The sequence below is a fragment of the Amblyomma maculatum genome, chromosome 2 (assembly GCF_055883805.1).
Source record: "Amblyomma maculatum isolate TAMU_Amacu chromosome 2, ASM5588380v1, whole genome shotgun sequence".
In the NCBI taxonomy this organism is placed as follows: Eukaryota; Metazoa; Arthropoda; class Arachnida; order Ixodida; family Ixodidae; genus Amblyomma; species Amblyomma maculatum.
The window spans coordinates 13398080-13411110 of record NC_139345.1 but is presented as its reverse complement, the minus strand read 5'-3'; the positions used below and the strand labels follow the sequence as shown (position 1 = coordinate 13411110).

Sequence of the window (13031 nt, the reverse complement as noted above, 5' to 3'; positions counted from 1 at the left end):
CGCCTGACACGTGATGACGTCCCGTATGTCTGGTCTTCCGAGCAGCAGGAGGCATTCACCGAGCTGCGCCAACGGCTGCACAACCCTCCCGTTCTTGCACACTTCGATGAGGACGCTGCGACCGAAATTCACACCGACGCCAGCAATGTCGGTCTGGGTGCTGTTCTGATCCAGCTCCAGCAAGGCGAGGAAAAAGTGATCGCTTATGCCAGCTGCACCCTTTCTCGGACAGAATCAAACTATTCAATTTCTGAAAAGGAGTGTCTCGCCGTCGTTTGGGCCACAATGAAATTCCGACCTTACCTCTACGGCCGTAAATTTAAAGTTGTGACGGACCATCATGCTTTGTGTTGGCTAGCTAGTCTTCGAGATCCATCAGGACGTCTTGCACGGTGGAGCCTTCGTATGCAGGAGTTTGATTATTCTATCGTTTATAAATCCGGACGTAAACACGAAGATGCTGACACACTGTCTCGATCACCCGTGGAGTTGGCCCATGACAGTACGGATGAAGACGCCCATTTTCTTGGCATTATCAGTTCCTCTGATTTAAAGGCCAGGCAACGGGCTGATCCAGACCTCAAAACTGTGATCGATCATCTGGAGGGTTTCGATTCTACAGTATCTCGACTGTTTTCTAAGAACTTGTCATCCTTCTGTACGCGCGACGGAATCCTCTACAAGAAAAGCGCCGGCAACAGTGACCGAGCCTATCTTCTAGCCATCCCTGCAGATCTCCGCGATGAAATCCTTCATGCTTGCCATGATGAACCCACCGCTGGACACTTGGGCTTTGCACGCACTCTTACCAGAGTGCGCCAGGCCTACTACTGGCCCAAACTTGCCGCCAGCGTTCATCGATACGTTAGAGGTTGCCGCGAGTGCCAGCGACGCAAGACACCGCCATTGAAGCCAGCGGGTTTCCTGCAGCCTATTCCCCCACCGCTAGTACCATTCGACCAAATTGGTATGGACTTTCTTGGCCCTTTTCCTCTATCGTCAGCTGGCAATAAGTGGATTATCGTGGCTACAGATTATCTGACACGTTACGCGGAAACTATGGCGGTGCCACGTGCAACATCCTCCGAAGTGGCACAATTTTTCATGACGCAGATTGTCCTTCGCCATGGCGCCCCCATACGTCATCACTGACCGTGGCAAGGCATTTACAGCGCGTCTTCTTGAAGAAGTTTTCCAACTAAGCCAGACACATCACCGAAAGACTACTGCTTACCATCCCCAGTCTAATGGCCTTACTGAGCGACTAAACAAAACAATAGCGGACATGCTCGCCATGTATGTCGATGTCCGGCATAAAACATGGGACGAGATATTGCCTTATGTCACATTTGCATATAACACGGCCGTCCAAGAAGCAACTCGATTCACTCCGTTTCGCCTAGTATACGGACGCGATGTACAGACCATGCTCGACGCTATGCTTCCATGTGTAGCTGACGACCAGCTGCTTACCGCTGACGCAGAAGAATTCACCAACTACGCTGAGGAAGCTCGTCAACTCGCCCGTAATCACATTACAAAACAGCAAGCAACAGATGCACGCCGATATAACGACCGCCATCGCTATGTCGTGTTCCAGCCTGGTGACAAAGTCTGGGTGTGGACACCTGTCCGGCGCCCAGGCCTGTCAGAAAAACTTCTCAATCGTTACTTCGGACCCTACAGAGTGTTGCGTCGCCTCTCAGAAGTTACGTACGAGGTTATTCCAGACTGAACTGTACCGAGTTCTAGTCGTCAGTGCTCGTCTGACCTGGTGCATGTGCTTCGCATGAAGCCGTATTTTACCCGCTGAAAGCCGTATTTGCCATCCGGATCAGTTTTTGTTGCTGCGAGCTTGTGGTTTTTTTTTTTCGAGGGGGGGAATAATGCCACCTGAGGGTTCGAGGTAGCGCTTGAACGACGAAGAAGTTGGAGACTCTCGCGCGCTTCGGCTAGCTAGGACTGTGAACTCTTGAGCTTGTGTCTTCGTGTTACCGTTTCCCGGGAACCTCTGTATTGACTGTGTGTATCTGCCCCTGTTGCCGATACCCATAAATCCCTGTCTTCGTGACAATATCGTGCCATTTTCCCTGACTTGGCAAAATTTTTGATGGCTTTCCTGACATTGCCACGATTTTTCTAGGTGCATAAAATTACCCTAACGATTCTCGGTTTTCCCAGTTGCTAGACACCCTGCATGTGCACGAACGCTGCTGCACGCCTGCCACAAAATATGTGCAACCGCAAAACGGGGGCCTGGACAAAGCAAACAGGAGAGGATAGTTCAGCGCACCCTCAGGATGGACTGCTCCACCGCGCAGAGGCAGAGGGGGAGCACTCAAAGCCCTCCCTCACAACGGCAGTGTTTAGCAGAGCCTTACGCGTTCCTTCCTCCTCTGCATGAGGAGGTGTTCCGTCCTCCCCACGTTTTTGCTCATTTGCTCGATGTGCTCTGTCCCCATTTTCTTTTTTGTCTGCCACATCGGCATAGGCGCACGCTCTTGTGGTCGCCGAATTTCCGAGTTTTTGTTGACTTTCAGTGACCATACTTTGTTATAACTGATAATGTGACACCACTGTAATAAGCGGTTTATTATACCACAGAACATGTGGCAAATCTGACGATGCAGCGGCTGCCCATTGTTATATTAGATATATTGTTAAAACCGGTATTGTTTTAAGTGGGTTTGACTGTATTCCACGAAACCCTTAGAGTTTGATGCATCCATGTTCGACTGTACTTCTTCAGAATCCAATAGCCGCGCACCTTCCATGCTCAGCTGTTGTTTCCTGACGAGGATTTGCGTTGTCGTTTGAAAAAATTGCATTTTGCGGTTCAGATGAGACACAAAAGGCCAAGGTGAGTCATTGCAGCTAGGCAAACAAAATATGTTGCCTGTCAGAAGCAGCCCTAGTGTGATGTTGGACACAAGCAAAGGTACTCACGTGGCAGTGTTGGGGGACACAGGAGACGCAGGTGGAGTCAGCATTGTCGCCGGAAAGTCGCTGCCATTGGTCAGGGTGGCACTGTCCTTGGTGACAAGCGTTGACGTCGGGTTGGTGTTGCCAGTGGCTGCAGCGGGACTCAGAGCAGATTCGGCTGTCTGTGTCTTGCAGTCCCGTGTTGGAGGCTTAACAGAGCCAGCTGTATTTGTAGGTGGTGCTGAAGCAGGCGACGCAGCTGTGGAGCTTGAACTGACTGTGCTGTTACTTAGTGTACGACCCGAAGTGGCACCCCGGACAATGTCGGAAAGCCTGCTGTTGGCTGCCGCTAGAGTGGGTGTCGTTAGAGCCGAAGAGCCATCATCAGCCGGTACAGCTCCTTGGCCCAACGATTCCTCTTCCTGCATGTAATACCCGAAAGTAAATTTAAAGCCTGTACATTTCTTTCTTTTTTTTTTTCAGGGGAATCTAGTAAATTACTATTTTCAAAATCCCTGACATTTTTCAGGTTTTTACCCGATTATTTCAGTTCAAATTCTCGGACGGAAAAAAAAATTCACAACAAAAAGCAATTTTTTAATCACATTCTGCAATTTACAATAGTGAAAAAGGCTGTCATTAGTGTTAATGGCCATGATGAATGTCAAAAGTTTACAGAAGATTAAAACGGCACCGATGGCAGCCTCAGAGCACGCGAGCCGCCCACCCCTCAAACAGCCGAAACTGAACATTTCTGTGGTGTTTTATAAAATTTAGTTAACAAGAAAGAAGCGTTCCTCCGAAATGAATCGAGAATGTCCCTAGGATTTATTTAGTTTTTTTCTTTATTCGACCTACCTAGTCAACTGTACCCAATTGCTCAGGTGTGTACATGACATTTAAGTGCCATAAAATGTGGTCTTACCCAGGTGCTTCCAAAGAGGAAGCCTTAGCATGGACCCTTTAACTGGGCAAAAATGAAAACCTGCATAATTTAAAAACACCACGCGACACCTTGCTCCCTGCATCTGAATGTGCGATTATAACTGTCATCTGTGACTGGTTGAAGTGCTGCCAGATATGCAACTTCTATGATGCCCAAACAAGGCTTTGCACTGCTCCTGGCTCATAAATAAGTGCCAGCAGTAGCACTTAACGTGCCAGAAAAATATGCTGTCAGCCAGTAGTGAAGTGAAGCTCTGCAGTGGGCATCATGATCGGCACGAATTTGGCCCTTTTAGCAAGTCTCAGATGACAGAGCTGTATAACTTTAGCGCATTAGGGCGCGGAGAGCATGTTGCCTGTAGTATATTTTGACGGGGGAGACATGGGTCTTAGAGCTATTTGTTATTTTTTTGGCCAATTACAATAAAAATTCACAGCCTTACTGGTGGTGGTTGTGGTTTCTGGGGTTTAACGTCCCAAAACAACTCAGGCTATGAGAGACGCCGTAGTGGAGGACTCCGGAAATTTCGACCACCTGGGGTTCTTTAACGTGCACTGACATCGCACAGCACATGGGCACCGAGGCCGGGATTCGATCCCGCATTCTTGCGAATTTCTCATGCTAATTTCAAATATAAAACCTTTTTCCTGTCGCCCCACTAGCTTGCAAGATAATCATCAACTTCCATTATTTAAGACCTAAATTCTGGCACAATGGGTTGTTAGATACTTAAAATTAAGGCATGGTTAGATAGCCAGAAGAGTAAAGAATGAAATGTTGGGAGCAGTTTCCCGATATGTTAAGGGGAGACGCGGGTCTTAAAACGGTCGAAAATGGTCAAAAAGTCGATTTTGGGAAAAACTCATTTTCGGAAGGTTTATCCTTTCGAGCATCTACAGTAAAATTATTAACGCTGAATTCGGTCGGGAAATGAGATAAAATCGGCTTTCAAAACACCACGGCAGCGACGAAATGGCCCCGAAAAGAGAGACTTTGTTCGAACTTCCCGCGCGCGCCGCCGGCGTTGCAGCCGGCCGATCGCCGCCATCTTGGGCTTGTTTTGAAGCTGGTTTCTTTGTGCGCAATTTGAGCTATCTCAAAATGGCGTCGCTCAAGCCGAGCGGCGGTTCGGGCCGGTTTCCCGAAGGCCGTTTTCGGGTCGCTGATTGGCTCGCACGCGGCGCGCTTCGTTCTGCGCCTCCCATTGGCTGGTGTGACCGTCTACGTCATTTTTTTTTTCTTTCTCTTGCGTTCGCCGCTGTGGCTGTCGCTTCGTGCGCGTCTGTTTTTGCGCTCGTGTTTCTCTACACGCCGTGTTTCCGCCTTGTGCCGGGAGTTTCTCTTTGCGATCGAGATGCCGGGAGGCAGTCGATTGAAACCGAGCACGCAACGAGCTTTTGGAAGCCGGAAGAAACGTCCGTGGAACAAAAAACAGCAGGCAGCGGCCACCAATGCGTCGCCGGGGCCTGCAGTGCCGGACTCGTTGGATCCGCCGGGTACAACAAGCACGCTGCCCGATGACGACACCGCGGGACCAAGTTGCAGCACGAATCGTATCTCGGATCGTGGTACACTTCGTGTTGATGCTGTGTACTATTCGTCGACCGAGCAGGCGCAGCGTGTTGAGCGATCGGCGCGAGCAAAGTCCGTTCTGTGTCGGAAAAGTCGGCAACCCAGCGCAAGTTTGACCTTCTTGGCGTCAGTGCGGATTACCAGACAGCTGATGCCGGTACCCAGTTCGTGATTGTGGACTTGAAGGTTTTGAACAATTTTTTCGCGCAAGCGAAGTGCGGAACCTGCGGCGCAGGAAGTCTGCGTTTGAGCAAGGCAACAGATAAGGAGTACGGCCTTGCTGTAAAGCTTCTGCTTGTCTGCGAAAACTGCGATTTCGAACAGAAGCAGTTCTCTTCCCCAAGAATAAGCGAAGCAGTTCTCTTCCCCAACTGTTTGCCTGGCGGAGCTCTCGTCTCCTTGGCTCCGGTCCTCACTTTCACCTCAAAAAAAAGAAAAAAAAGTCAACCCCTAACTTCTCGAAAGTAACCTCTATAATTTCATCACACTTACACATTCGACATTTTTTTTTAAATGTTTCCTTGGATGGAATAAGAAACTTTTTGTTTTGTTTTGTAGGGAAACTGATAGGGAACATCTCAGTAACATCCGTTGTCGAAGATTCTTCCCAATATTTTCTGCACTCAGTGTCAAAACTTCAAATGAGTTTTTCTCAACTTCATGTTTTTTGGTGACATGACTAGCCTTACGGAACTTTTCATTGGGTTTTTGTGGTGCAATTTTAATAAATCTTATACCGTTGAATTCAGAAAGGTTTGAACTGTGGAGCTATGCTATTTTTATATTGCTAAGTTGAACATATCAAATTTATTGAACAATAATGTCAGCTAATTATATTTTCGAATTGTGGGGCATCTACATAATTGACTATTTTTATACTGTGATGTACATCAATGATAATATAAATAGCATAGCTCCACATGGCAGGTCTTTGGCTACAACTACATTTTAATCGGAACGAAAAAATATTGAGGGAAACTGTCCTAACGACCCGTAAGAAATTATCAAATTAGGCTTTGGTTATTTCCCAATAACATTAGAACTAATTGAGATAGAGTAAAACTAATTACATTTTTGAAAACAGGAGGAAGAAATACATATACACACCCAATTTCGTTATTATATCTCTAAAAATAAAAATTTTCATTTTAAGACCAGTGTCTCCCCTTAATTAGTACAATTTTGCAGCCTTATTAATTTCAGTATACGAAGCGTGTGCGCCAAGTGGGAGTAAACATCAAAATAATTTTACCTTTCAAAAACAAAAAAATCTACTTCCAACATTGCACACAGCATATATTCAGCTTCCCATTGCAAAAAACAATTCAGCACTATGTCACTATGTGCTTTGGGTGCCGGGATATTGAGGCAGCAAAACTGCAAGTGGTCGACAATGCATGTTTCGAGTAAAGAGCAATTAAGATAGAGGGGATTATTTAACGGACGTTTAGTAGTGCTACACACATAATTTAAAATGGCTAGAAACCTCTAGGGATATAGTCCCATTGCTTTCCAACATCCAAGTGTCAGTGTTGCCTCTTTCGTTTTTATTTGCAGTTGCAGAATATTTAGTTGTCGCTTTTTCAGCTGCCCAAGTCACATGCAAGAAGCAAAAAAATTTTTTTTTTCACGTACGACGTTTTGCCAGGTTTTTGCATCAAGACAGCAATGAGAAGCGTTCATTGCAAAAAAATTTATTTGAAGCCGTTTGCTGTTTCCCAGTGCTCTGCATTTCCCGGTAAGCAAGCGCGTTCACTATGGACTGAACGCGATCCGATCAGCTTAAACGCGTGGCGAGCTTTATGAAAACGTGTCCCCACAGTTTACACACTGGAGAATAAGTTTGATTGCGATTTCTTATTCACGCTGACCTTTTTCAACGCGAATATCGCCGCCGTATGTTTTACACTTTGCCACTCTCGGCACACTGTTTACATCTGACGATCATAAACTCTGCTTGATTGCACAAGCCTGGTTCGATTTATCACGCTGCGCTTGGGGCGGGCGTCATGATCACAGCAGCTGACCGCATGCTTTCGTTGATTCATATATGCAGGATAAACGACTCCTGCAAAAAAAAAGAATCTGCCGCTTTTTAATGTCCGAAAAGCACTACGATAAGAAAGGATGACCCCCCCCCCCCCCCCCCCCCCCCCAAAAAAAAACAGAGAGAGCTGCCACTTCTTAATGCCCGCAGGCGTCATAGCCACATCAGCAGTCTGTCTGAAAACGGACTGAGCTGGCTTGGCGCATGCGTGGCGCGTGCTGAAGGAGAGAGATAGCTCGGAAAGAGGATGGGCACACACACGCACATGGCTTGTAAACGTCATGTGTTGGCGCGCGGGAAACGATATGCCAGCGCCTTTGGGGAATCGGCGCGGCGCTGCCCAGACTAGCCGTCACCGAACTGCCCCCTCTCATTCCTTCCGTGTGTGGCTTGAAAACGTCACACTGCAAACGGCCAAGGGTGATGCGATCGTCTTTGGGGAAGGCACACTGTCCAGTGCGTGGTGCGGAGTTCGATACATTGAACGACCGGTGAAATTAAGTTCGGTATATGACGCGGCTTTCCTGTACTTTTACATGGGATTTTCAAGGGGATATTCCGTGAGTTCGATATAACCAAAATTCAATATATCCGGGTTCGCTGTATTAAATTGGCATTGCGGCGAAAATACTGATCCTAGAGATGAATAACTTATCAGATAGTAATACTGATCCTAGAGATGAAAAACTTATCAGATAGTAAGGAACTATTAATTCCGAAAATCACATTTTCTAAAAAGTGTCCCCCCCTTAAACTTTGCAGGCTTTAACTTTTTTTTTTTTCCCGCCCAACAAAAAGGGCTACCCTACCTCACTGGAAGCACCAGTGTCTGACCAAGTTCAACAACATTCCTATACCCTGACCTAACCTGAGAGCTTATCCATATTTAAAATGTTAATTTAGTTAGTGTCAACTAATTAGCAGGCAGAACAAAATAAACAAGAAAGATACTTTATATCCGAGCATTCACTTGATTTCAATTTGGAACAATGGTTAAATTTTACTTCAAATCTTGGTCTATCTTAGCTGGGACATCCTGTATACAGTGCTCACAACTTCACCTGGCTGCTAGTATATGTCTCTACACATAGCATGAAAGCATAACTGCAGCGGTTTTGTCATGCTTGCTGGCTAACTACACATTGACAGAGCACAAACAGAGCCCTTCGACATACACACATCGTGCAGGAGGAACTCACCAGAAAGCCAGGCAGTGGTGGAAAAGCAGCCTCTTCCAGATCAAATTTTGGAGCTTCAGTTTCTTCCCTTGATTTACTATTATCTGCATTGTTCCCATCCTGTGCAGGAAAAAACAATGCAATGAGCAGTTTTCCAATGACACCTGCCCAAATTTTTCTGAGACAAAAACGGTGCTTACTGGCTTGTTGGAACCATTTTCTTCCTTTTTTCTTCGCCGAATTCTGCTGCTGTAATGAATGAAGGCAAGTTTCCAGTAAGACTCGAAACGCATAGACCCGCTCCCAAGCGTATAAGATACTCAGCAGGAGTATCACGAACACTAGAATAAAATGGCTGCGAAGTGCATATGGGCCTCATGGGAATGACTAGCATGCGATAAGTATTCTTCGGCAACATTACCACAGCTCACAATATGAATTTTCCAAAAGGCACAAGGCAAGCCACAAACAGGGCCCGTATTCAGAGTTTGTGTCATTATTGAAAGTGTCGCTATTTCCCTGACCTCGAGTCATCTGATTGGTGGAAACGCCGAAACTTAATGTTGCCGCCTCTTCCAGTCCGCAGTGGCAACACCCGGTTCCGGCGTTTCGACCAATCAGATGACTCGAGTTGACGTGAGATAGCGACACTTCGATAACAACGCAAACTGGGAATACGGGCCCAGCTTTCCAGAACACCGAATAATAATAATAATAATAATAATAATAATAATAATAATAATAATAATAATAATAATAATAATAATAATAATAATAATAATAAAAAACGAAAACTGTCCCGTAGGGGTAAACCAGGTGTTCCGAGCAAAGGTGGCCCGATGGAACACCAACGATGCTTGACCGCGGCGTTTAATGTTGCACCACTTGACGAGCAGCGGGCACAAGGGTGCTCTCTGCAGATACCATGGGTGCCATGAGCAACCGACGGTGAAAGTACACTTGGTCTAATTCTGAAGTATAAAAAAAAGTCATTTCTGGCCTATGATGAGTCACCCAATGCGTCAAGAGTTTTGTGACACACTGTAGGGCTCGTCCAACGCACTTTCCTCTCCAAGTGACAAATGGCAGTAGATAAACCTGGATATGATGAAGTTACATATAGCAAATTCCTCAATGTTGCAAATTTTCATCAAGTCTGTAATGCTGCCTTTACTGAAGCAATAACTCCTAGTAACATAGGGGTGACAATGGCCAATTTTCATAAAATAAAATAAAGTCACTTCTATTTATGTCCAAGCATTATCATATGCGGTTTTCACGCTAATAAAAGAAGGGACAATGCACAATAGAAACCAAAATTAATCCAAGTGAAACCACCTTCACAATGCTCAACAGTAAAAATTCTTCAGTCTAAGCAATAATATATGCACAACAGTCCTTTTGTCCACGATTGTGAAAGAATGCGGCTTTTACTGAGACCAGCATTTCTCAGTCAATCCACAGCATACTCAGGTTTCTCTCCACGGTGAGCGGCAGCAGTTTTCCCGCTCACCTCTCAGGCAGACCGCCCCTATACCCGAGGACAATGTTCTCCGAGCTATAAGGCCAGTCCCGCCATGTCAGACATTGCTGTGAGTGTCAAATGTCTTTTGGTTTAAACCTTTGAGGGTTTTTGTCGTACATGTACGGTGGCGGTTTTCCGTCCCGCAATGTTTTTGCCGTACCGGTACGATTTCAATCCTGTTAGAAAATTCTCGCCCTAATGACGATGCATGCTCACTGGGAAGTGCTGCCATCTAATAAGGCTTACAAGAAGCGCTTGAAATTTATGGCGCTGCCTTCTTGCGAAGATAAACAGAAGTAATTCCTAGCTGCAGCCTGGTCTGCAGCAACGCAACGCCGCCCTATCGCGGTTTCGCGATGTGATCGCAATGGAGGCGTGAAACTTGATTTCTATATTTATGGGCACTTCCGTGCAGGGGAAAAACAGAACTGATTTCTAGCTGCAGCTTGTGGCCCGGTCTGCAGCACGGCCTTTGCATGGTTTCGGTCCACATACTTGCTCCACATCCACGTGCTTCCTCCGCTAGAGTGCAATAAACTGTTGTTCGAAGATGCTTCTCCGCACGTATTCCGACCCGTGCGGTGAAGCATCCCCAAACCACGACGGTGCTGTACCTATGTGTGACTATGTCAAAAAAGAAAATGAATTGTCAAGCAGCAATCTGAAAAAGTGCACGAGAAAATTTAAATGACATTCAGCAATGAATTAAGGACATGACAATCATCTCATATTTCTTAATGGCTGTGACGAACACTTTTCTTTTTTTCACCTTCCTAACTATTCAACAAGCTTCTGAGTATGCTAGTTTCATGATCTTTGAATATTTCTAAATTTATAAGTCCCGACTAATGCACATCTAAAGCCCGAAATGTTCATAGAGACCCCAACTTACTCTTGGTATTTTTGCGAAGAACCTCCTCCCCCAGAGTCCTTTCCTGTGTCCCCCTTGGGGCTGCCCCTGGAGTAGAGAGAATACAATGAGGTGCCCGAATCTCGCTTGGAGCTGCCGCTGGTCGCAGGCAGGAAGTCCTGGATGTATGCTGGCGGGGGGCCACTACCAGCACCACCACGCAGAGGGAAGGCAGGCGGGCCAGTAAGGTATGTAGATGGGTAGCCTGGCCCCAGAAGGCTGCTGCCATGCCGCTCATAAAAGCCCCGTGAATCGCTGCCGTCGTATGAGCTACCGCTTGTCCGCATGTACGACTTTGATGAACGGCCGCCTCCACTAGGCCATAGGACAGGGAAGCCGTGACGACCTGTACTGCCTGTCCCATTCACATGTTTGTATGTTGCTTGGGGTGCCAGGCCGTTCATTGAGAACACCTGGGAAGCGACAAAGCAGCAGGCAATCAGAAAAGGCTTTCAGTCAAAAGAGTTTACATTAATTGCACACTAGCTTAATTTGTGCAGTGCCGAAGTCATGCTACAATGCTGGTACACACTACACTATACAGTATGCTACTTTGTGAAGTGCTCAGTCAAGCCGCATTGCATAATGACTATGACTATCTAAGGTCATAGTGTTACGCCTCAGGATTCTACAAGTTCACAAAAATGCTCTTTACAACTCAGATTAATCGCTAAACCCCTTAGGAGCCTTATATCTCGCACATAAGCATTTAAGTACAATTGTAAGTTGCTAAAGTCGAACCTCGTTATAACGAAATAATATGGGGCATGAAAATTTGTTTCTTATACCCTATATTCGTTTTAAAAGTACAAGCCATAATTCGTGCAAGTAAATCTCCAAACACTAATAAATCTAAACAAAATAGGCACTAATATGGACAGCATAAAGGTGTAAAAACAAAAATATTTAATTAGAAGCTTGGTATAAACATGAAACTTTGCCCACTTCGTTTTCCTCCACAGCTCAGTTTCATTTGTGTACACAACCAGCAAGACATTTATCGATCGAGCCGTTATAGCCAGCACAGCATGCAGACAAGTCGAGTGCTCAACAGGGTTCCACACACAAAATTTACGTCACTCTAGCCCTCGAAAGTGCAGCTAGTGCCGAATTGGCTTTCAAATGAAATTCTAAAGGGTTTACTTCTCAGTTACGACAGCACTCAGTAGTATATGAAGGTCTCCCATAGTGTTATGGAGAATGGCCTTCAATGACCAATGAGCATTGAAGGCCTAGGAGTAGCACGCCCGAATCAGAATCTCAAAGTCGGGGAAAGTTGATTCCTCCTTCCCAACCCCAAATGACCTGTCCGAGCGCCCTCCAAACCAACCATGCCACCTGGTCTCATGTCACCCAACCCCATCACTGAACAGCTACCACCTGCCAAATGCCAGAGGCGACAGCAGAGAAGAGGCCTCCAAGGGACGAAATTTGCTTTTGCACCTTCTGTGCTACTGGGACATTCTACAGCTTTCCCATTAAAATACCAGCAGTGCTATCAACCAAGCTCATCAAATAGAAAAAAGAAAAAAAGAAAAGCACAATCCACAACAAGTGTTCCAAGGGGTAAACCAGGTGTTCCAGACAAAGATGGCCTGATGGAACACCAACGATGCTTAACCGTGGCTCTTACTGTTGCACCACAAAACGAGCAGCGAGTGCAAGGGCACACTCTGCAGATACCATGGGTGCATTCAGCAGGATATTGCAACAGGCCTGCCTCATGTGCTTTGTCCCCAGAGCATATCCTGGCAGGCAAGTGTTTTGTGACCGCAAGCGGCTATGAAAATGAAAGTGCCAGAAAAATGTGCGACACCCCATCGATGCTATCTACGCCCATGCAAATATGCACGACTAACTTGCACCACATCTTATAACACCCCAAAGTAGCACACACAATGCAGCATTGAAAGCTCAAATTTTTAGTCTGT

At 46.1% G+C, this 13031-nt stretch overlaps 1 protein-coding gene across 5 annotated transcripts in view; it reads right to left on the bottom strand.

Moving 5' to 3' along the window:
- Window positions 1-13031, bottom strand: part of LOC146197968 (uncharacterized) — a 100693-nt gene that overhangs the window by 19173 nt on the left and 68489 nt on the right. For 4 of the 5 annotated variants that reach the window (XM_084593251.1, XM_084593252.1, XM_084593249.1 and 1 more), the window contains 4 exons: window positions 11083-11513; window positions 8866-8914; window positions 8687-8785; window positions 2947-3344 (listed from right to left, as the gene is read on the bottom strand). In XM_084593251.1, the coding sequence (XP_084449377.1) occupies window positions 2947-3344; window positions 8687-8785; window positions 8866-8914; window positions 11083-11513 (977 nt within the window). The remainder of the gene's footprint in view (window positions 1-2946; window positions 3345-8686; window positions 8786-8865; window positions 8915-11082; window positions 11514-13031) is intronic. The other variant, XM_084593250.1, reaches the window with a different exon arrangement.